The sequence below is a fragment of the Pyrus communis genome, chromosome 10, assembly GCF_041283825.1.
Source record: "Pyrus communis isolate YQ-2024b chromosome 10, ASM4128382v1, whole genome shotgun sequence".
Lineage (NCBI taxonomy): Eukaryota > Viridiplantae > Streptophyta > Magnoliopsida > Rosales > Rosaceae > Pyrus > Pyrus communis.
In genome coordinates, this window is record NC_142574.1 from 4532355 (window position 1) to 4554086 (window position 21732).

At 37.8% G+C, this 21732-nt stretch overlaps 2 protein-coding genes and 1 long non-coding RNA gene across 3 annotated transcripts; 2 read left to right on the forward strand and 1 right to left on the reverse strand.

Moving 5' to 3' along the window:
* Positions 1 to 1841: 1841 nt before the first annotated feature.
* Positions 1842 to 2935, reverse strand: LOC148693399 (uncharacterized). The gene is made up of 3 exons (XM_088677673.1): positions 2467 to 2935; positions 2169 to 2317; positions 1842 to 2078 (listed from the first exon to the last, which is right to left on the reverse strand). The coding sequence occupies exons 1-3, from the start codon at positions 2933 to 2935 to the stop codon at positions 1842 to 1844; spliced, it is 855 nt and encodes a 284-aa protein (XP_088533799.1).
* Positions 2936 to 5852: 2917 nt separating this feature from the next.
* On the forward strand, positions 5853 to 8632 carry LOC137728950 (2-oxoglutarate-dependent dioxygenase 19). Its single transcript, XM_068467762.2, has 4 exons — positions 5853 to 6239; positions 6976 to 7211; positions 7639 to 7969; positions 8118 to 8632. The coding sequence occupies exons 1-4, from the start codon at positions 5922 to 5924 to the stop codon at positions 8382 to 8384; spliced, it is 1152 nt and encodes a 383-aa protein (XP_068323863.2). The 5' UTR covers positions 5853 to 5921; the 3' UTR covers positions 8385 to 8632.
* Positions 8633 to 10631: 1999 nt separating this feature from the next.
* Positions 10632 to 12396, forward strand: LOC148693400 (uncharacterized). Its single transcript, XR_015952748.1, has 4 exons — positions 10632 to 10849; positions 10946 to 11011; positions 11135 to 11198; positions 12152 to 12396. It is a non-coding gene; the product is annotated as an uncharacterized LOC148693400 (long non-coding RNA).
* The last annotated feature ends 9336 nt before the right edge of the window (positions 12397 to 21732 follow it).

Consider the following 21732-nt stretch of genomic DNA (forward strand, 5'->3'; position numbering starts at 1 on the left):
ATAAGAGGGTCATTAGAAGATAAGAAGGACGGAAGCCATATATTATCCTGACGCAGTTATTCTGCATCACTTCTGAGACTCAAATCTGCAAATGTTAGATGGGAAAGCCATTTTCAGAAGTGATGAAAGAAAAAGGTTGGATAAAGTAAAATCTCAGATCGTGACCAGTCATATAGTCTCTCATCCATGTTGGGGGTTTTCGTGTTCGTCCTTCTGGAAGTAAAACACTTGAGGTGTCTCCTTCATAAGGGTTGCTGTTGTCTGACCCATTTTCCTCCGGTTCTTCAACTGCTTCAAACTCATCTCCATTGTTTTCCTCTTATGTGTTTACTTCTTCGTCGACTTCCCATTCCAAATCAACCAGTAAGGCTTGCTTGTGATTGTCACCCCAACTCCACCCTTGGTCTTCTTCAAAGACCACATCTCTGCTGCTAATTTTTTTTTTTTTTTTTTTGACAAAGGATCAAACAACCTGTATGCTTTTGATTCTTCACTGACCCCTAAAAATACACATTTGAGACTCTTGGCATCCAACTTTACCCTCTTGTTATCAGGTACATGGACATGCAATATGCAGCCAAAAACTCTGAAATGCTTCGCTAATGGTTTACGTCCATTCCAAGCTTCTTCAGGTGTTTTGCTTAGGGGTGGGTTCAAAAAACCGAAAACAGAAAAAAACCGAAAACCGAACCGGACCGAGGCCAAAAAAAACCGAACCGAAATTGTCAAACCGAACCGAACCGAATCTGACCAGTTCGGTTTCGGTTTTTGAGGCTCGGAAACCGAACCGAACCGATATATATATATATATATATATATATATAATTTTTTTGAATATTTATAAATAGTTTAGTCATACAATCATAACAAAACAGAACCTGTTGCCAAGTTGGTTTCAGTGAAACTTTACAAGCATGGAGGCATGGGTTCGAACCTTCATGCCTTCAGGATTTGTGAGATTATTTTTAATTTTTTAATCTTTTTAACAAAACCCTTAACTGTAACCCTAACCCTCCTCCTCCTTATTTTTCATTCCGCCTGGCCTCTTAATATGAATGTGAACTTTCATATTTCCTTTTTTTTTTTTAATAATTTTGGGGGGAGAAAAAAAAAAAAAAAAAACCGAAAAAAACCGAAACCGAACCGAGAAAAACCGAACCCAAAAAAAACCGAACCGAAAAAAATTGAACCGAACCGAAATTTCGGTTCGGTTTCGGTTTTGAGAAAAAACCGAACCGATTAGAACCGAACCCAGCCCTAGTTTTGCTCTTCACGACAAGGGTTGGACTTCTGTTCAGCATATGCATCGTCCAATTCACAACTTCGGGCCAAAAAATTTTAGGAACTCGCTTCTCTGACAACATACTTCGCACCATATTCATAATAGTTCGTTTTTTCCTCTTGGCGACACCGTTTTGTTGAGGAGTGTATGCAACTGTCAGTTGTCTGTGTATCCCATTCTCATTACAGAAACTTGCAAACTCTTGTGATGTGAACTCACCCCCTCGATCTGTCCTCAGATTTCGAATGAACACTTCAGTTTCCTTTTCAACCCTAGCTTTGTAGGATTTGAAAATAACAAAGGCTTCTGATTTTTTTGTCAAGAAGAAAACCTAAGTTTTTCTGCTGAAATCATCAATAAAGGTGATTAAATACCTTTTGTTGCTGTTTAAAGGTAGATTAATCGGACCACATATGTCAACGTGCACCAACTGAAGAACTTGACAAGCCCTCCATATACTTTCCTTTACAAATGGATCATGGTGCTATCTTCCCACCAGACAGCCTTCATATACTCGTTGAATGGCTTTGAACTCGGGTAATCCTTCCACCATCTTCTTTTACTGAAGTGCCTTGAGTCCATTCCAGCTGAGGTGCCCATATCGACAATGCCAGAGAGTGGCTTGGTCTGTGATTAAAGAGGAGAAACATTTTTGCTCCTTTGGTGGTGGACAGTAAGCAAGCACAATGAACATTCTATTGCGAGTCATTTCTGTTTCAATGATTAGACCTTTCTCGGGATGAAAGATTTTACATTTTCCTTGTTGAATAAGCACAGGAAGTCCCTTCTTTTGCAGCTGCCCGATGCTTAGCAGATTATTCTTCAGTTCTGGTACAAAGAAGACATCCGTAATTACATGAACAATTCCATTCACCCCTATTCAAACCTTGCTTTTTCCTTGAACAGTGAGTCTTGAGCCATTCCCCAGCTTTACAGATTCTTTGAAACTGCTATCAAAATCAACAAATATCTCTTTCTTGCCACACATATGGTTGCTACACCTGGAATCAAAAAACCAAACATGCTCCGTTTCAGCTTCATTGAAGTCAACATAAGTCATTAACAACATCTCTTCTTTTGTCTCTACGTAGTTGGCCTTTTGTTCATTTGCTTTCTTTGGGCATTCCCACTGAAAATGCCCCAATTCATGACAATTGTAGCATTCTAGGCTAGATTTGTCGTACCCAAATCTACCCCTTCCTCTTCCTCTTCCACGAGAGGTACTTCGACCCCCACCTCGTCCTTCTTGCTGGACTCCAAAAGTAATTGACAATTGTAGCATTCTAGGCTAGATTTGTCGTACCCAAATCTACCCCTTCCTCTTCCTCTTCCACGAGAGGTACTTCGACCCCCACCTCGTCCTTCTTGCTGGACTCCAAAAGTAATTTGCAGTGCTTGTTCATCCACTACAACATGACGGCTGACATGTTGTTCATGCACCAATAGACTACTCTGAAGCTCATCAATCGACAAAGTATCCAAGTCATTTGACTCCTCAATAGAACATACAACGTAGTCATATTTTGGAGTCATAGAATGCAAAATCTTCTCAATGATTACGACATCCTCCATGTGCTCCCCATGAATCCTTATCTTGTTAGCAATGATGAGAGTCCTACCAAAATAGTCGTTGACTGATTCTCCAGCCTTCATGTACAGCACTTCAAACTCCTTTTGAAGAGCCTACAATTGAGCACGTTTAACACGTGCTGTTCCTTGATATTTCTGTTTCAAAGAATTCTAAATATCCTTCATTGTATCCTTCTTCAAAATTGTCTCTAGGATCGAACGATCGATGGCCTGGAACAAGTAATTATTGCACTTTAGGTTCTTCAACTTCTGATCTTCAATCATTTTCTTCTTTGCTTCACTTGGATCTACTCCTTCTGCTACTGCAGCTATCCCTATCTCCACCAAGTTCCAATACTCTTTGGACTGTAGAAAGTTTTCCATTAATATACTCCAGTGATCGTAGTGTCCATCAAACTTCAAAATGGCAGGTTGCGCGAAGCTACTTTCAGACGCCATGGTTTTGTTCTTTCACGCCGGTGACTGTGTTGCAAGCTTTGATCAGGCCTCGTGGTGGGGCTCTGATACCAGATGTTAGAACCAAAAGAATAGCAGAAAGCTCTTGTGAATGTAAAACATGTTCGTACTAGAAAACTGGGAGAAGTCTTATTTAGCTAAACAACTGTTATGGCTAATAAATAGCCTTACACTGAGACAAAAAAAGGGAAAAACAACCACCCACGACTTTACAGGTCCTACAATCGTGGGCATGACTAAGTTAAACAGAAAATGCAACAGTGTTCCTCAAGTTTAGGAAGAATTATTCAACATAACATAAATAACGCTAAAAACAAGCCCCAACCCTAACGGCTAGGAAGCTTTAACAGTTTCATCAGGTATCATTGGAGACGACGACCAGAGTGACGGATTTCTCGCTGGAGGAGTCGATTAGTGCGCGATCGTGAAACGCAAAGGCTCGGGTGGAGGCATAGGAGCACCAAAGGCAGAGGTAGGGCTCACGGTGGGACCAGGAGCGAGAGGAAGATGCAACAGCAAAGACGAGGTAGCGGCGCATGGTGGGGGAGGAAGTGTAGCAGGAGAGAAGGGATGGCGGTGTGTGGAGGAAGAGGAAGTAGAGGTTGAGGAAAACGGAGAGGAATAACAAGAGGGCTTTGAAGCGGGCGAGGGTTAAGGTTTTGGGCATTACGGACGGAAAAGAGAGAGAGGTATCGTTATCTTTGAGGGTTTTTTTTTTTTTATATAAATATTTTTTTTTAATTTATTTATTAATTTAAATTTTTTTTTTTAAATATCCACGTGGTGTCCAGTCATTGTCCACGTGGCGTCCAATCATTGTCCACGTGGATGCCACATCACCAGTTAACAATTGACTTAACAATCAACTTAACGGATTTATGAAACTCTCTCAAAATTAAAACTTGAGGTATGACTCTAGGATGAAAAAAAGACTTCATGTACCAAATATTGAAAACCACGAAACTTCATAGTAATAAACTAAGGTTAATCCTTTTTTAAATGTGTTAAATAACCTTGTCAAATCAACAAATTACTTCTGTAGTTGCTCCGTAATTTCACCAATACCCAAGATTGAGATTAAGGGCTAACTGACTAAAAAAAATGTAAATTTAAGTGTCATGATTAGGGATGGCCAAATACCCATTAATTATGGATAATCGCAGATACCTGTCCATTTAAATTTCACGGTTACAATTAAATGGTTATGAGTATAACCGTTTATCAGTGGAATTTAAATTGGCATTTATGAGTATTAACCGCAGTTATAAATGGATACCAATTTATTTTGATATATATATATATATATATATATTTTTTTTTTAAAAAAAAAAAAAAAAAAAAAACCACCCAAGCTTTTGATCAGAATTGATTTTTCATCACCACCACATTAGCCTACATAAGTTTTTTTTAAGGAAACTTTAACAAAAATCTTCTGGTACTGTTCACTTTAACGAAAAACCACATTTTTACACTAAAAAATCAATTTTGGTACTATTCATTTTACCTTTTATTTTATCTTTATCGTTAAAACTTAAGATTTTTCAAATAATTTTCATTAGTTTTCCTTTTTTTTTTTTCATCAGAATTGGTGATGATTTGTCACCAGTATCACCATAAATTGCATTACAGTCATGATACTAATAAATTCATCTAGGTACTGCTTGGTATTTCGGTTTGAGGTTTTAATGTGCTATTCCCTTTCAAATTAAGTTTTTGGAAGTTTTACTTTGTAATCATATGAATGTTATAATTAAAGAATTACTTGGGTAGAGAAAATAAATATATGTCGCAAATACATTAGTTTTCTTTCCAATATGCTTGCTCAATTAAAGAGAAGTATTTTGTTAGTAACAAATCAATTCTTCGAATATATTATATTACCTTGATTGATAACAATTAAAATATGTAAATGGGTGAAAAATGGGGGAGGGGGGGTAAAATGGGTAAAAAAGGGATAAATGGGTAAAAGGAATAAACGAGTATACGGTTACGATTAAATGAGTATAGTTAACCGTTTATATACGGTTATGTATATGGATATAATCGTTGAGGCAATTACGCAACAAGTAAACAATCATGCAAATCTAAGCATAAACGATTATGAGTAAATTATCGCGGTTACCCATCTGTCAAAACCATTGTTCATCCCTAATCATAATCAAGGCCTACAATTTCCAGGAAATTGTTATGTAATGCAATATGCAATAGTTTTTTAATTAAAATTGCAAAGAAAGAGACAGAACTTCTGTTCGTTCAAGAATACAATCATATACTATAATAATCTTTCTACATTATTGGAATATATATGGACCGGAAGAGGATCCGGTCCAGATCTCTATCATTAAAGACTCAGGATCAAGTAATTCAGACCGTACTAAATTTCAACGATTCAGATTACTTGGTCCGGAGCATTTGATGGGAGAGATCCAAACCGAATCCTCTTTCATATGGACCCTCCCTTCCCACTTAATATATCTCTAAATTACTGGATATATATGGACCCCCTCCCTCCCTTTTCACCCCCACCCCCACTTCCACTTTATCTCTTACATTTCTTACCTCTCTCTCTCCCTCTCTCTCTATAGCTAGTTTAATGGCTGCAACTGATCTAATGGATAAGGTTAACTCGTCACAAGTTTGCCGCGATCATCCACCACCCAAACTGACCACCATAAAAAAGCTTATTGCGGAATCACAAGGCACCAACGGCAACTTCATTGTTCCTTCCACTTATACCTACACAAACAATAATAATCCCCACGATGATCAGAAGGCTTTCGAAGAAGATACAGAAGCAGCAATCATTCCGACCGTTGACTTATCTCTTCTCACAACATCTGCTACTCCTGAACAGCGCTCTAAAGCCATCAACGACCTCGGCAAAGCCTGCAAGGACTGGGGCTTCTTCATGGTACCTACACCCTCCACCCTACACATATATCTTTCATATAAGTGAAGAAAAATACTATTGGACTATAGTACTCAAAAGAAAAAAGAGAAGATGTCCAATTTCATAGCCAATATTAGTAATCGATCGCCCAGTTTATTAAAATAAGTCAAATTCTTAAATTTAAGATTATTTTATTATCAATAATTATCTCTTTAATTAGTTTACTTATTTCCTATTTTTTGTTACTTCTTGTTCTTCTTCATGCTCTAAACCCTATATAGTTATAGATTTTATTTTATTTTTATAACGAACCTATATAATAGGTTGATTGTATTTATCTACTTGTATTACATTTTTTTTTCTTATAGTCAACATGTATTGCAGATTAATGTGTCTTGCTAATAGGTATATTATGATTTTGTACTTTTAGTTAGGCTTCATATCTCACTCATAAGTATATTATATTTTGTTGCTTGATTAGAGTTAGGGTCATATATTCTACTTATGATGAATTTGTGCTAGTATATTAGTTTTTTGTTAGAAGATATTAAGTAGATTATTGAAATTACAAGATGCAATTAAAAGACTTTGATTTATCTCTAATACCTTAAAGAAATATAAAATGAGTATAAAAGAAATACCTAATACTGGACTTCATTTAAATCTTCGATTTTTTTACTCAAATCTAAATGCCTCAAGAAAGAAAAGGGCAATTATTGGTTTTGTATTTTTATATATTTTCATTTTCCACTGGTAGGTGATCAATCATGGTGTGCCAGAGAGTCTGATGAAGGCAATCTTGGATGGTTGTGAGGGTTTTTTTGATCTGACGGAGGAGGAGAAGCAGGAGTTTGAAGGGAAGCACGTGTTGGACCCCATCAGATGCGGGACCAGCTTCAATCCCTCTGTGGAGAATGTTCGGTTTTGGAGGGATTTTCTCAAGGTTTTTGTATATCCTGAGTTTCACTTCCCCTCTAAACCTGCTGGCTTCAGGTTAGTCATCGACCACCATTCTTGATAATGTACATTATTTAATTAAATATATGTTATCAGCCTTGTTAAATCATGGTCTTGTTGGGTAGGGTATGTTGAATAATGATGATTTAATTATGTTCTTATCTTGTGGTCTTTTAGAAGTTAATCAAGTAATTAAGTTCCAAAAGTTGAATTACTTGGCAGTGGCACAGATGAACATATTTTAAAACCAAGTTGAATTCCAATTATGAAGCTTTAATTTAAAGAGATGTGTGTTAACACATGATCATAATAAGCATTAAAAAGAATCCTAAATCATTAAGGGAAGTGGTTTATGTAAGTTGGTCTGAGAAATGTAACTTTCTCCTTACACATGAGTTCGAATCTCATATGGTAAATTAGATTAGTACACAAAACGCGTTCACCTGCCTTTTTGTTGGTGCAGTGAGCTTGCATCAGAGTATTGCAAAAGAACAAGAGAAGTGACAAGGGAGCTACTGAAAGGAATATCAGAGAGCCTGGGGTTGGAGGCCACAGACTTTGACACGGCCTTGGATGTGGAATCAGCTGGCTTGCAAATCTTCATTGCAAACCTGTATCCTCCTTGTCCACAGCCAGAACTTGCAATGGGGATGCCTCCTCATTCTGATCATGGCCTCTTGACCCTTCTTATGCAGAATGGGATCAGTGGCCTTCAAGTGCAACACAAGGGTAAATGGGTCAACGTCAATGCTGCACCCTACTCCTTCCTTGTCAACACTGGCGATCACCTCGAGGTAAATATTCCTATTCAATTTCACTTTGTCACTTAGTATTACTGTTTAATGGCATTAACCCTAGAGATATTTGAGGCATTCTTTATCGATCATTGGCAATCACAAACATTAATTTCCATTTTGCTACATGTACGTACGTACGTCGTAGATATTTAGCAATGGAAAGTACAGGAGCAACATTCACAGGGCAGTGCTGAACAACAAATCAACAAGAATATCGGTAGCCACTCCGACTGGCCCATCACTTGAAACAGTAGTTAGACCTGCACCAAAGTTGGTAGACACTGCACAGCATCCGGCAGCAGCATATATTGGCATGAAGTACAAGGACTACTTGGAGCTTCAACAAGGCAACGTACTTGATGGGAAAGCCATCTTGGATCGTGTACGTGCGGGGGTTTCAAACTCTGAATAGAAGATCTAACCAGAAAAACACCAGGAAGTATTCAATATTCTACAGTACTGCAGAAAATCCCTTATTGGTCCCTCTGGAGCTTTGGAATTGGGTCTACACTTTTGGTCCTAGCTGGCTAGCTTAACGACATGGTGTCATGTTTCTGTACACTAATGTGAACAATAATGACACCAAAAATAGTCGTAAATTCATTGGAGCAATTGCCAGACAATTTCAGCTTATTAATATATTACAAGTTGAATTACAAATTGCACGAACTATGAGCAAAGACAAATCACACCATTCATTAGCAAACAACTAATCCAGTAAATCAAGAACAATGACAAACTATCTATAAACTTCAACCATCACAACTTCAATTTTTCACCACGACCTGCTCTTTCATAACATGCCATGTCCCTTTACTAAGGTTACACCACGTATCAGTAAGTCCCATCTCGTATTGGTAGACTCCTCTACTAATTAATTGGAGCTAACTTAAGTCAATTAAAACTTACAATAAATATGTTAATCCTATTACCTAATTAACTAAAGATCAATGAACCTTCTACCTGCATTAATGCATCCAAACCATACAAGAGTTGCATACTATTGTCATTTACATATGTACAACTAACAACCCATTTCTCTAAATTTTGATATTTTATAATAGGTCAAACCAACTTGAAACTTTGCATTGTAATTTTTATTTTGCATTTCGTGGACTCAAACTCTTCGTTGCAAGTTCTATTTTATGTTCTATAGTCGAATTAGTTAAATAGGGTGTTCCATTGTACTAATAAAAAAAATAAAAAAAGGCATCTCGGGTGTACTCAAAGGACAAAGTGTCCCTAGTCAAAGAATTTTGTCAAATTGTCCGATCGATACAGGTAAAGGTCCTTTACCTGCACACTTTGTCAACTCGTTAAATCACTAAATGTAAAAATGCACACTTTCAGTAAATCATTCTTATCATGGCGGCTACTAAATACAGTTTGCAACAATTTCTGGTCACAATGGCCTTGCTAGGAAAGTACATCTTCTTAGTATTCAAATCATCGATATTTGACACTAGCCAGGTAATCAGAGCAAAGTCATGCTCCGTGAACTTTGTAACAATAGCGTAGCTCAGATCAGTGATGTCTACATCCTTATTTGCTACTCGGCACAATACCAGATCATGGACAATTTGACCACTAATTCATCTCACTCAAATACAATAAGTGGCTGAAGCATGTAGTCCAGAATTAAGCTTTCATGATAGTCATTGAACTTCTTGTGTAAGTCAAGTGAGACTCCAATTTCAATATAGGCTCTTCAGGGGTGGTGATTACCATTCGACTAGCTATCATGCTTCGTAGTTTAGCATCTTCAGCCATTGTTATAAATGTAAATTTTATACACGTCTGATTTGACGAAGTTTCACCTACAAGAGAACAAAAATCATTAGCCTAATTGACGTATACCTTGAAAAAAGGGAGATGGTGTACGCCAAAGGTCAGATGCCTAATTAAGTCAGAAAAGTAGTAGACAGAAAAATAGAACTTGAGAGACTTCTGAGTAGTAAGTAGCAATCACTGTTTTTTCTGTTTAACTTGACTATTTATAAGGATAAAATTTAGCAAGCAGCTGTGAAGGGAGGCTATGAGCATACTAGGCAGTTCTTTGTGATGTAGGACAGTCTCCATAACTAGTTAGCAGTTTTGAAGGTCCATGTTGGTAAGAGTTCAGATGCGCCGGACACCCAAAGGAAGACTCCAGAAAATTGGTGCCCTGCCACCACTGGACCAAGTATGGCCCGATGGAAGTATGGCGGCCCAAAGACCCCATAATATATGTCATTGGCATCCCAAAGAACCCACGGTCCGTTAGTGGCATAAAGCCCATTATCTTTGGGCAAACTACGTCTTATTCTTTTAGGGTAAAATTTTGGTTTACTCACGAAGTCAAGAGTAAAACCGTCATATTAAGCATATTTTTCACATATCCTTCTCTTATTGGTTGTGGTTAATTTATGTATGCACACTTGTTACTTCCTTAGAAGCCATGGTCTCAACCATTACAAATGCGTGGGTACAAGTAAGACAAAAATCAGACTTAAAACCAAGTTTTTACGCGACATTATTTTAGTTATTTTATTCCATTTTCGGAGAATTCTTTGATTTCTAAGGGCAGTGGGTCCCATGGGGGAAAGTTTTTTTTTTTCTTTCTTCCCTTCTCTTTTTCTTTCTTCCCTTCTCTTTTCCCCATGTTTCTGAAAACCTCTATGCATCTCTCTCTTCCGTGTTCAATAAATCGAGAAAAACGAATAACGACTTCGCTGTTTGACGGCGAGTCACGATCACTGGCTGCCATCATCACCATCCCCACCTCACCTCGATCCAAAGACTCCACCTTTGTTGGAAAATGCAAAGTCGAAGTCTCGGAACGGGAACTTCGACGGTTACAGTGAAAATTCGACTAGTTTCCCGTCATTCAAGGCACATGTGAGACTTCTAAACTCTACCAATAGCTTCACTTGGTTGATTAGGACTAGATTGGTGTAAAAAAAAATTGTAAAGTATAGGTGGTTTTGGACACAGATTCGAAGAAGGAAGTTTTCTTGTTTTTTCCGGCGAGATTCCAGCCATTTTTCAACCTCCAACTTGGTACGCTCTTGTTCCTCTCTTCCCTAACTGCACTTTGATATAAATTTCACGAAATTTGGTTGAGAATCGAGTGAGAATTTGATTGTTTTATAGAGTTTTGCTTGGTTTCATTTATTCACTTAGGTGCGAGGAGTTCCAGAGATCCTAGAGGACAAACCAAGCTTGAGGAAGACTTCCTATATGATCAGTGAGTGGACTTTTATTTCATAAATGTTTTATTTATCTAAATTCTAAGCATGCCTAAATAAATATGATTTCAATTATATTTTACTAATTATATCGATTTTATGATATCTTCAAAGTTATGATTTATGATTTATGAGTTAGATAGATTTCAAGATTTTACTACTAGAATTATGATTTATGATTTATGACGATGACAATTTCATGATTGTTATTCATTTATTATTACTTATCTTGTGGCATGCATACACCCATACAGACTAAGAGTATTGTACAATGTCTCCAGCAGTAGTACACAGTTTACATGTGTATGAGTATTTCCAACTTGTACACATTGTGGACGAAGGACATGTCTTTCCAGCTTGTCATTGCCTCGAGATTACGTAGTAATGACATGATTATATTACTAGCTTCTACTAGCTACGACTAATGGATGATTATACTTCCAGCTTCCACTAGCTACGTCTAGTGGATGATTATACATCAGCTTACACGTGTATTGGGCTACTATAGTTATACTTTTAGTTTGTCATTACCTTGAGATTACTCAGTAATGACATGATTATATAGTTATACTCGCAACTTATCATTACTTTGAGATTATTTAGTAATGACATGATTACACAGTTACATTTTCAGCTTATCATTGCCTCGAGAATACTCGACAATGAAATGATTATATTATTCAGCTTCCACTAGTCATGGATGGTGATGATATTGTATGCCATGCCACTGGTAAGTATTAGCTCATTTTATATATATTTATTAGCTCTCAATGTATACAAGTATATATCAGATTTCAACTTTTATGGCATGCTTAGATTTTTAAAAACTTATATATAGTATTATATTTGTGTTTTCAAAATAGGAGGCTAGTATGTTCAGAAAATAAAATGTTTTTAAAAACTTTATTTTCATCCGCTCACATTTTTATGTTTTGCACCCCTCTTGATTCAGCAACTGTAGCAATGATCACATTCGACGCCGAGGTATCTAGCATCTCTGACATTCCACCGAGTATGGTATTTACTCAACATATTCATAGAACTTGTATTTGGGTAAGTATGCTCTGAACCCATTCTTATGCACGTAAAGGAGGGTCAGAGACTCATTAAGTGGGGCCTTTCGGGGACGTGTTGAAATAAATGTGATTACATGTAGGTGTTTTGACACACCCCGATCCCAATTTCCGAGGGACATCAGGATAGTCATGTGTTAGCCGACACCCGAGGGTAACGAAATCCATTTAATGAATGCATATGCTGAGAACATGTGAAACATGCATATAAATTTCACACAAACTACGCAAAGTAATATTCAAATACAAACTACTAAAATAATAAATAATATTCAACTACCAACAATGAAGACATAGTGATAATGCATGAAATGTTCAGAGCATACATCTAATTCAGAATACAAGCGGAATGTGCTATTACAAGTGGAGTCAAAGCAAAGAGGATGACGCGGTACCACTGGTAGGGGAATGCCTCATAGCTTGGGTTGTATGCCTCGTTCCTATGTCCTGAGGGGGCACAAAACAAATATGAGTGGACCAAGTTGATATATATATATATATATATATATATATATATATATATATAATACTGAAACAGTTATTCAATAGTGTACTAACCCCCAAAGTTTTATGGAAATTCAATAGTATAATATGTAATAGGTTTTTCCAATATAATATCTTCCGACCTGTAGGCCTCTACATCACTCGACTAGTAGGCCAAATAAGAATCATCGCTTGTATGTAGAACAGTGACCACTAGATAAGCACAAAACATCGAGTATAATCTTTCCAAACATACATACATATATTTCAAAACATCTTCATGGTATATAGTAATCCATCATATATACTACAAAGAGTGTAAAAACATGTTCCTAAATAGTTTATAGTCATCCATCATATATACTACAAAGAATATAAGTTCAATAAAGTAAGATATTCCAAACTATTCTCAGTAAAGCATGATAATCATAAAGTGTAAATCTAATTTACTCATAAAACGTAACCATTAAATCATGTTTTTCATGTATGCATTTCTACTATTAAAACATGCATTTTAGAAGGGGTCCATTCACATATACTCCGTCGTCGAAGAGCCGTACGAACTAGGCGAGACGGAAACATCGTTAATAATTGCACCTAAGTACATAAAGGGTCTAATTAATAAAACTATACTCAAATGATTGAATTTTGGAAAATGGACATCATAAACGGATTCAGGACGTCGAAAAACATAATAGGGGAACTCGGAGTACCTCCACACGTCAGGAAAAGTCGCAGGCTCCATTGACGGCAGCGCGTGTGCTCCATGCACCAGCAGCGGCAACCCTTCACACACACCCACACGCGACCTAGGATCCGGTTGGGTTAGGCCAGATCCTGGTCTGGGCTTGGGTTTGGATCCTAGGCTTAGCCTTTGGGTATTGGGCTTGTAACCCAACCTAAGGAAATGATTTTGGGTTTAAAGTTTCGGCCCGCGCTAACACGGCCCAAAGGCCTAAGGTCCGAAGGGTTTGGGGTTTCACGGCCTTGAGCTTGGAAGCCCAGCCTAAGGGTCCTAGACCCAAAGGTATGGGTTGGGTTCCTAAGGGTTTCGGGCTTGGGTCATTTGACCTGTTTCTTGTCGGGAATGAAAGCTGGAGCCTTATGAGCTCCAATCGACACCGATTGGCCCATTTAACCTACAATCTAACAACTAAAATGAACATAGAGACGAGAGGGAGGGTTTCTTACCTTCGATTCGCCGTGAAATGGTCGGAGGTGGCTAGATCTTTGCTCAAAACCCACGGGGCTCGCTGAAGTCTTTAAGCCCTTGCACCAGTTCCTTTGGCGTTGCATAAAGATGAAGGAGATAGAAGGGTGGTGGTGACGGTGGGTGTGTCGTCAGAGAGGTGAGAGCATAGAGAGGGAGAAAGATCTGTGAGAATGAGAAAGATCTGAGAGAAAGAAAGAGATAGTAAGCTGAGAGTTGACTCGAAGGAAGAATAGAAAGAATGAGAGGTAAGGTGAGGGTGCCACATGGTAGGCAGAGATAGGAGGAGAATTGGGAGAGAATATAACGAGGCGATCCGGATTAGATAAAAATGAGGGGTTAAAATGTAATTTCATAAATCTTTAAGGAAAATGTGAAATTACAAATAATTTTGGGGGTGGGGTTTCACAATCTACCCTCTTAAAAGAATTTTGTCCACGAAATTACAAACTCAACTAAATAGATACGGGTACTAGCTCCTCATCAACTCCTCCTTTTCCCATGTCGCTTCCTCGACTGCATTGTTTCTCCACAACACTTTTACCAACAGGATGACTTTGTTCATCAGAGTTTTATCCTATCGGTCAATGATATCCACTGGTTCCTCAACATAGATTGCATCCTGATGCACTTCCAGCGGTTCCAACTAAATAACATGAGAGGAATCTAGCACATACTTCCGAAGCATAGAAACATGAAAAACATTATGAATCTGCGCCAACTCTGATGGTAGCTTTAACCTATAAGCAACTGCACTAATCCTTTTCATAATCTGGTAAGGGCCAACATATCAAGGGCTCAACTTCCCTTGCTTACCAAATCGAACTACACCCTTCCAAGGCGACAACTTTAGGAAGACAAATTCGCCAACCTTATACTCATGGTCCTTGGAATGTCGGTTCGCAATGCTCTTCTTTCAGTCTTGTGCTACCTTTAGGTTCCTCTTAATCAACTAGATGTTAATGTTAATAGTGTTAACAATTTATGGCCTCACTAACACCCATTAATCGACCTCTGTCTAATACAAAAGCGTCTGGCATGCCTTCCCATACAGTGCCTCAAATGGCGCCATGTCGATACTAGAGTGGTAACTGTTGTTGTAGGCAAACTCATCCTCTCCGATTGACCATCGGTCTATGGGTGATAGACAGTGTTATACAACAATTGAGTGTTCATGGCAACATTGCAAGCTCTCCAAAACCTAGAGGTGAATCTTGGATCTCCATCCAAAACAATGGTGACTGTTACACCATGGAGTTTGACAATATTATAAATGAACAAATTTGTCAACTTCTCTAGTGTGTAGGTTTGTCGAACAGGTAAGAAATTAGTTGTCTTAGTGAGTTGGTCCACAATCACCCAAATGCCATCAAATCTCGACCGTGTGCTCGACAAGCCATACACAAAATCCATGGTGATGTCCTCCCACTTCCACACTGATATAGGGAGATTCTGCATTAACTCTTCAGGTCTTTATTTGTCTGCCTTCACCTGCTGGCAAATAATACATCTCCTCACATACTCTACGACATCACACTTCATCCTGATAGGAGCATATTTATGCGCCTTAGTTTGCTTGTTTTCTTGCATTTATGTTGCTAGTACTTAGTAATTTTAGTACTTTAAGCTATTTTCGTGTGTTTGTAGGTCCAAAGGGCTAAAGGAGTAAAAAGATGCATTTTGGAGACTTTTGGAGCACTTTTGGGCTAAGGATGGATAGCTTATGCTTGGAGCCAAAGTGTTGGATGAAATTGAAGACCTAATTAAAGACCAAAGTGTTGGAACCTTGTTCCCTTTAGTTCTAGGACATTTAAACATTTCCTATATCCTTAGCCATGCATCCCATTCTTTAATTCAGCCACTTAATCATTCAACCACATTCACATTCATCACCACTTCATCACATGCAGCCTCACATCCATTCATTCCAGCCATGCACATTTAATCATTCATTTCCATCAATGCCGTGAGTTCCCATCAGATTTCCAGCATATTCACATGCAATTCCATCCTTTAAAACATTGCACATGCACTCATAATCATTCACACCTTGCAGCCACATGCACTCCCTTTAATTTATTCAACCTAGCTGTCAAAGCACATGCACATTCACCCTAATCATTCACATCCATTCTAACACATTGTCATGCACATGCACCCTAATCATGCACATGCACCCTCTTCAATACGAATTGGAAAGATTGAACAAAGAAACAGATAAAAGGGGTAAGCTCAGACCTTCGGGGGAGACCAAAAGAATCCTGCTGCCCAGTTCAAGAGTAGCACAAAGGAAAATCAACGATGGGAGAAAACCAATTCAAGAATGAGCCTGTGGAATCACCAAAGATCAACCCATGCATTCAACAAAGGAAGACCGAGAAAGTACTCCAATTCCAGATTTGCGTCCTTAAACTCTTCTCTTTGTTAGTTACATTCTGCCAGGTTTAGTATGTATAAATGCTGTTTGTGTGTTTACTTATGTTTTGTGTGAATCTATGCTTAAAACATTGAGGACAATGTTTGATTTAAGTGTGGGGGGGTAACTAAGTATATTTGATGCAAATTCGTGGGATTTTATCACCCATAACTTCAAATGTTGTTCCTTGCTGTTTTAAGGTGTTTTTAAGTTGTTTTAGAGTGTTTTAGTATGTTTTGTTTTTATAACTCCGAAAATCACATAAAAATTTGAAAAACATGTTTTGAAAAGCCTAAAAAAAGTGTTTTGAGTCGTTTTTGTGTGTTTGTGTCTTAGGGTACCTTCCAACACAATGATAAGGATTTGGTTTGTAATTGCATGACTGTTAAAAAGAGTTATAAACATAGAGAAAAGTTTGATTTACTCTTGGTATATGCTTGGTTATGGTTATAATGTATGACTTCACATGCAATCATAAAAGAAAAAATCGTTTTTGTAACATGCTTGAAGGAATGAACTCAAACAAACGCTACAACCCTGTGAGACTCGAGCCATTACCTTCTTTGGAGAGTTATATTCTGTGATTCTTTGTTTTCTAAAGTTGTTGCATGATCTCATTATTCCTTGCTTGGTTGCTACTTAGAATGCAATTGTATCATGATAGAACTAAATGCTAGAACTTATATCCGTTTCATTCAAAGCATGACATTGAATTGCATAATATATATCAAGATGAAGTTGTGTAGTTGCCACCATAGCCAAATAGCCTTACTTCCCATATTTCGTATATATTAGTTTTAACCCCGTTGAGCCTCGTTTAGCCTATTTTCTTTGCTAACCACATCACCCCTTACCTAGCCTAGAGTAGGACTTTCCTATACCCTTGTTCTTGAAGTATAGTGAGCATGACTTAAATGAATTCCTTTTGAGTTACATTATGCAAGAAAATGAGTGTGGGGGAGTAAAAGTTTGTTCTTACGTTTATATGTATGTTTTGAGATTCAAAAGAAAAAGAAGAAGAAAAGAAAGAAAAGGAGTGAAAATAAGTAAGAATGAACTCACGAGCGTTGATGGTCGAAGAAAGGGTCCAAAAAGTTGAATATGGCCCTAAGTTTTGTGTGATTCCCCCTTGAGTGATCAAAGTTGACTTCTGCGTTCTAAAGGGAATTCTAAGTGCCTAATTCAATACTTTGCTCACTATTGCTTTAAGAACCTTTGTTTTCCATATTCCTTCTTTGTTATCCAAACACCCTTAGCCCCGTTACAACCCTCAACTTCTATCTTGAGTGTTATGTGTTTCAATTTGTGGAGTTTGAACTTGGTATGAGCTTATGGTGTCACTGGTTCTCGCATCTAAGTAGGAGCATTCCATTCATGAGATCATATCTAAACATGCTTATTAACTCCAGAAAATGCTTTCTTTGTTATAACATATGTGAGATACTAGTCTTTCATGTTTACATCAATCTCTCACATATAACTAGTGTAGGGTGTGTAGTCAGAAAATCTGTGTGAAAATAGAGTGCATTCTAGTAAGGAATTGAGGAAATTCTCTAAGGCATGTTACTACATTCGAAATGTGTTTTAAATGCTTAATTGTGAACTAGTATGTGGTGACTATGATTAAGAATGTATTTAAGTGTAAAGATGGCTAAAATCTGTGGGAATAATGATTTTTAACTTGTCATGTGCATTGGAAATCCCTGAGACGATTGTTGGAAGGTTTAGGTTGTGTTTTACTTGTTCAGTGTCGTTTTGTTTTTGGTTTCTTTTGTTTTGTTTTGCTCAAGGACTAGCAAAAGCTAAGTGTGGGGGAATTTGATAGGAGCATATTTATGCGCCTTAGTTTGCTTGTTTTCTTGCATTTATGTTGCTAGTACTTAGTAATTTTAGTAATTTAAGCTATTTTCGTGTGTTTGTAGGTCCAATGGGCTAAAGGAGCAAAAAGATGCATTTTGGAGACTTTTGGAGCACTTTTGGGCTAAGGATGGATAGCTTATGCTTGGAGCCAAAGTGTTGGACGAAATTGAAGACCTAATTAAAGACCAAAGTGTTGGAACCTTGTTCCCTTTAGTTCTAGGACATTTAAACCTTTCCTATATCCTTAGCTATGCATCCCATTCTTTAATTCAGCCACTTAATCATTCAACCACATTCACATTCATCACCACTTCATCACATGCAGCCTCACATCCATTCATTCCAGCCATGCACATTTAATCATTCATTTCCATCAATGCCGTGAGTTCCCATTAGATTTCCAGCATATTCACATGCAATTCCATCCTTTAAAACATTGCACATGCACTCATAATCATTCACACCTTGCAGCCACATGCACTCCCTTTAATTTATTCAACCTAGCTGTCAAAGCACATGCACATTCACCCTAATCATTCACATCCATTCTAACACATTGCCGTGCACATGCACCCTAGATTCTAATCAGCCACTCCACATGCATTTCCAACTTAATCCACATGCATTTATCATCATTCACCCTAGCTTTAATTCACATGCAAACACATTCATTCTTCCACATTTCAGAAAATCATCCATATTCCAGCAACAAACCCCTTGTTGCCGTGCCTTCCCTACTAATCCAAACACCATCTCCATTCACACCATCAAACTATCCTTAGACCTTGTGCTACAACAAAGAGGAAGAGAAGCGAGCCTAAACGTTCATACAATTCAAGTTTGAGTTGTTGGAATGTTTAGGTGTTTCTTTTCCTTTGATTTCAATGTTTAAATTCAATTCTCTTTGTTTTGTACGTATGAGGAACTAAACCCCCCTTGGCTAGGGGGGGATTCAAAATATATGTTTATGCTTGCATTTTGATTTGATTACTTCTAATTGCGTTTCATATGTTGTGGATTCAATTTGTTTAACTGTTTGATTGATAACTTATTTATGTATGTTTATTGAGAGTGCACGCTTAATTTTCATGCATGAATATGACGCTAGAATATAAGTGAGTTTCACCTAATAGTTACGAACTTATATTCACAAGTAGTGGAGGTTGCTTATAAACAATCGCGTTAAACGAATTCTTGGCATAAGTTTCATGCGTATTTCATAGTAACGAATGCCTCGTCAACACTTATAATTTTCATAGAGCGTAATGATTCTTGCTTGTATCTCTATTATGCAATCATGTAGGGGACTTGTGGGGAATGTTTTGGGCTGTCGTATGCAATCATCCAATTCAATAACGTTAGGAAGATTTGAAAGTTAATTTAAGCGGACCTAATTAACTTGAAGCATTGAGAATTCATGGTTTATTGAAATGCAATTGGAAATCATTTTATTATGCAAGTGTAACATGTGTGGAGATGAACCCCTTAGCTAGCTTAACATCCATTCCATTTCATCAAATTCATATTTACATTCTGTTTTAATTGCAATCTGTCCATTTAATTTAGTTTCGTCAAAACCTTAATCCCCCTTTACTTTATTGTTCAATTTAGTTAGAAATCAATTTAGTTTGTGTTTTTAAGAGTCTTGAGTCAAGTTACAACTTAATTTCGTCCAAATTTGTGTTTATACTCAAAACTACCCAAAAAGTGGTTTTTAGGCAGATTTGAGTGTGTTTGTGCTGTTTTGAGTCTTTTAGTTTGTTTGAGTGTTTTAAAGTTTAGTTTTGCATTCTTTGAGTCTAGTATAGTGTTTTATATTGTGTTTTTACGTTTTTGAGTCAAATCCAAGTGATTAACAATCCCTCCTAATCCCCGGTCCAGAACGATCCCTACTTATACTTATACTACAATTTGACAAAAAGAGGGTTTAATTTGTGTGCGTATAAATCTCGCATCACATCCCGTACTAGTAGTAGAATGGACAAATAGTGTGGTACAATTTGGTGCTTCCAGGATGCATGGCATACACCGAGATGTGAGCCTCATCAAGAATTTCCTTCTTCACCATTTCGTTATCCTTAGGCACAAACAACCTATTTCCCATCGCCAACGTTACATCTCTCCGAATTTTCAAATCTTGCCTCAACCAATCTAGTACTTGCTTCTTTAGGTTTACAGAGTTCTGATCAAGTTCCTGAGCTTCCCTCACCACATCCACCAAGACAAGTCTAACCCGGAAGTTTGCCAATAATGCTCCCTGTGAATCTAGTGTCATGGTAACGCTGGTTTCTCAGAGAGAAAACAATAACAGAACATGGATAGCTCAAAGGAAGGCAAGTTGTCCATAAGATTTCTGGCTAAGTGCATCCGCTACAACATTGGCATGTCTAGGATGATACTCGATAGTGCAATCATAATCACTAATGAGCTATATCCACTTTTTCTTTCTCAAATTCAGTTCTTTCTGAGTGAAGACATGTTTCAGGCTCTTGAGATCAGTGAATATGCGGCCCTTCTCGCCGTACAAGTAATGTCGCTAGATCTTTAGAGAAAATACCACTGCTCCGAGTTCCAGATCATGAGTGGGGTAGTTTCTCTCATAAGTTTCGAGTTGCCTGGAAGCATAAAAATTGATTTTCCCATGCTGCATCAGAACACAACCCAATCCTGACAAAAATGTGTCACTGTAGATCTCAAACTCACCACCATCATCCAGAAGAGCAAGGATACGGGAGGGGGCATGAGTAAGACACTGCTTTAGCTTTTAGAAACTCATTTCACAATACTCATCCTACTCGAATTTGACCCTTTTCCGAGTCAACTTAGTAAGAGGCAGGGCGATTGCCGAGAAGTCCTATACAACACGCTTGTAATAGCTTGCCAGCCCCAGAAAGCTCTTCACTTCAGTAACATTCCTTGGTTGCTCCTATGTAGACATTGGCGAAACCTTCTGAGGGTCCACACTAATTCCCTCAGTAAAAACCACGTGCCCAAGGAAACTGATTTAGTTTAGCCAAAACTGACATTTACTGAACTTTGCAAACAGCTGATTTTTTTTCTCAACCTCTCCAACACCAACTTCAAGTGTTTCTTATGCTTAGCATTACTCCGGGAGTAGATCAGGTTGTCATCAATGAACATAATCACAAACCAATCCAGATACGGTTTGAAAACTCGGTTCATTATATCAATGAAAGTTGCGGGTGCATTGGTCAGTCCAAAAGGAATGACACGGAACTCATAGTGTCTCATACCTAATGCAGAAAGCAGTCTTCAATACATCTTCGTTCCGGATTAGTAGCTGATGATAACCCGAACGAAGATCGATCTTAGAAAACACCTGAGCACCCCTCAGCTAGTCAAACAGCTGAGCACCCCACATCGACCCATCTTTTTTTCTGACAAACAATATAGGAGTGCCTCAAGGAAACATGCTAGGATGGATGTAACCTTTATCCATGAGCTCCTGAAGTTGAATCTTCAATTCTCTC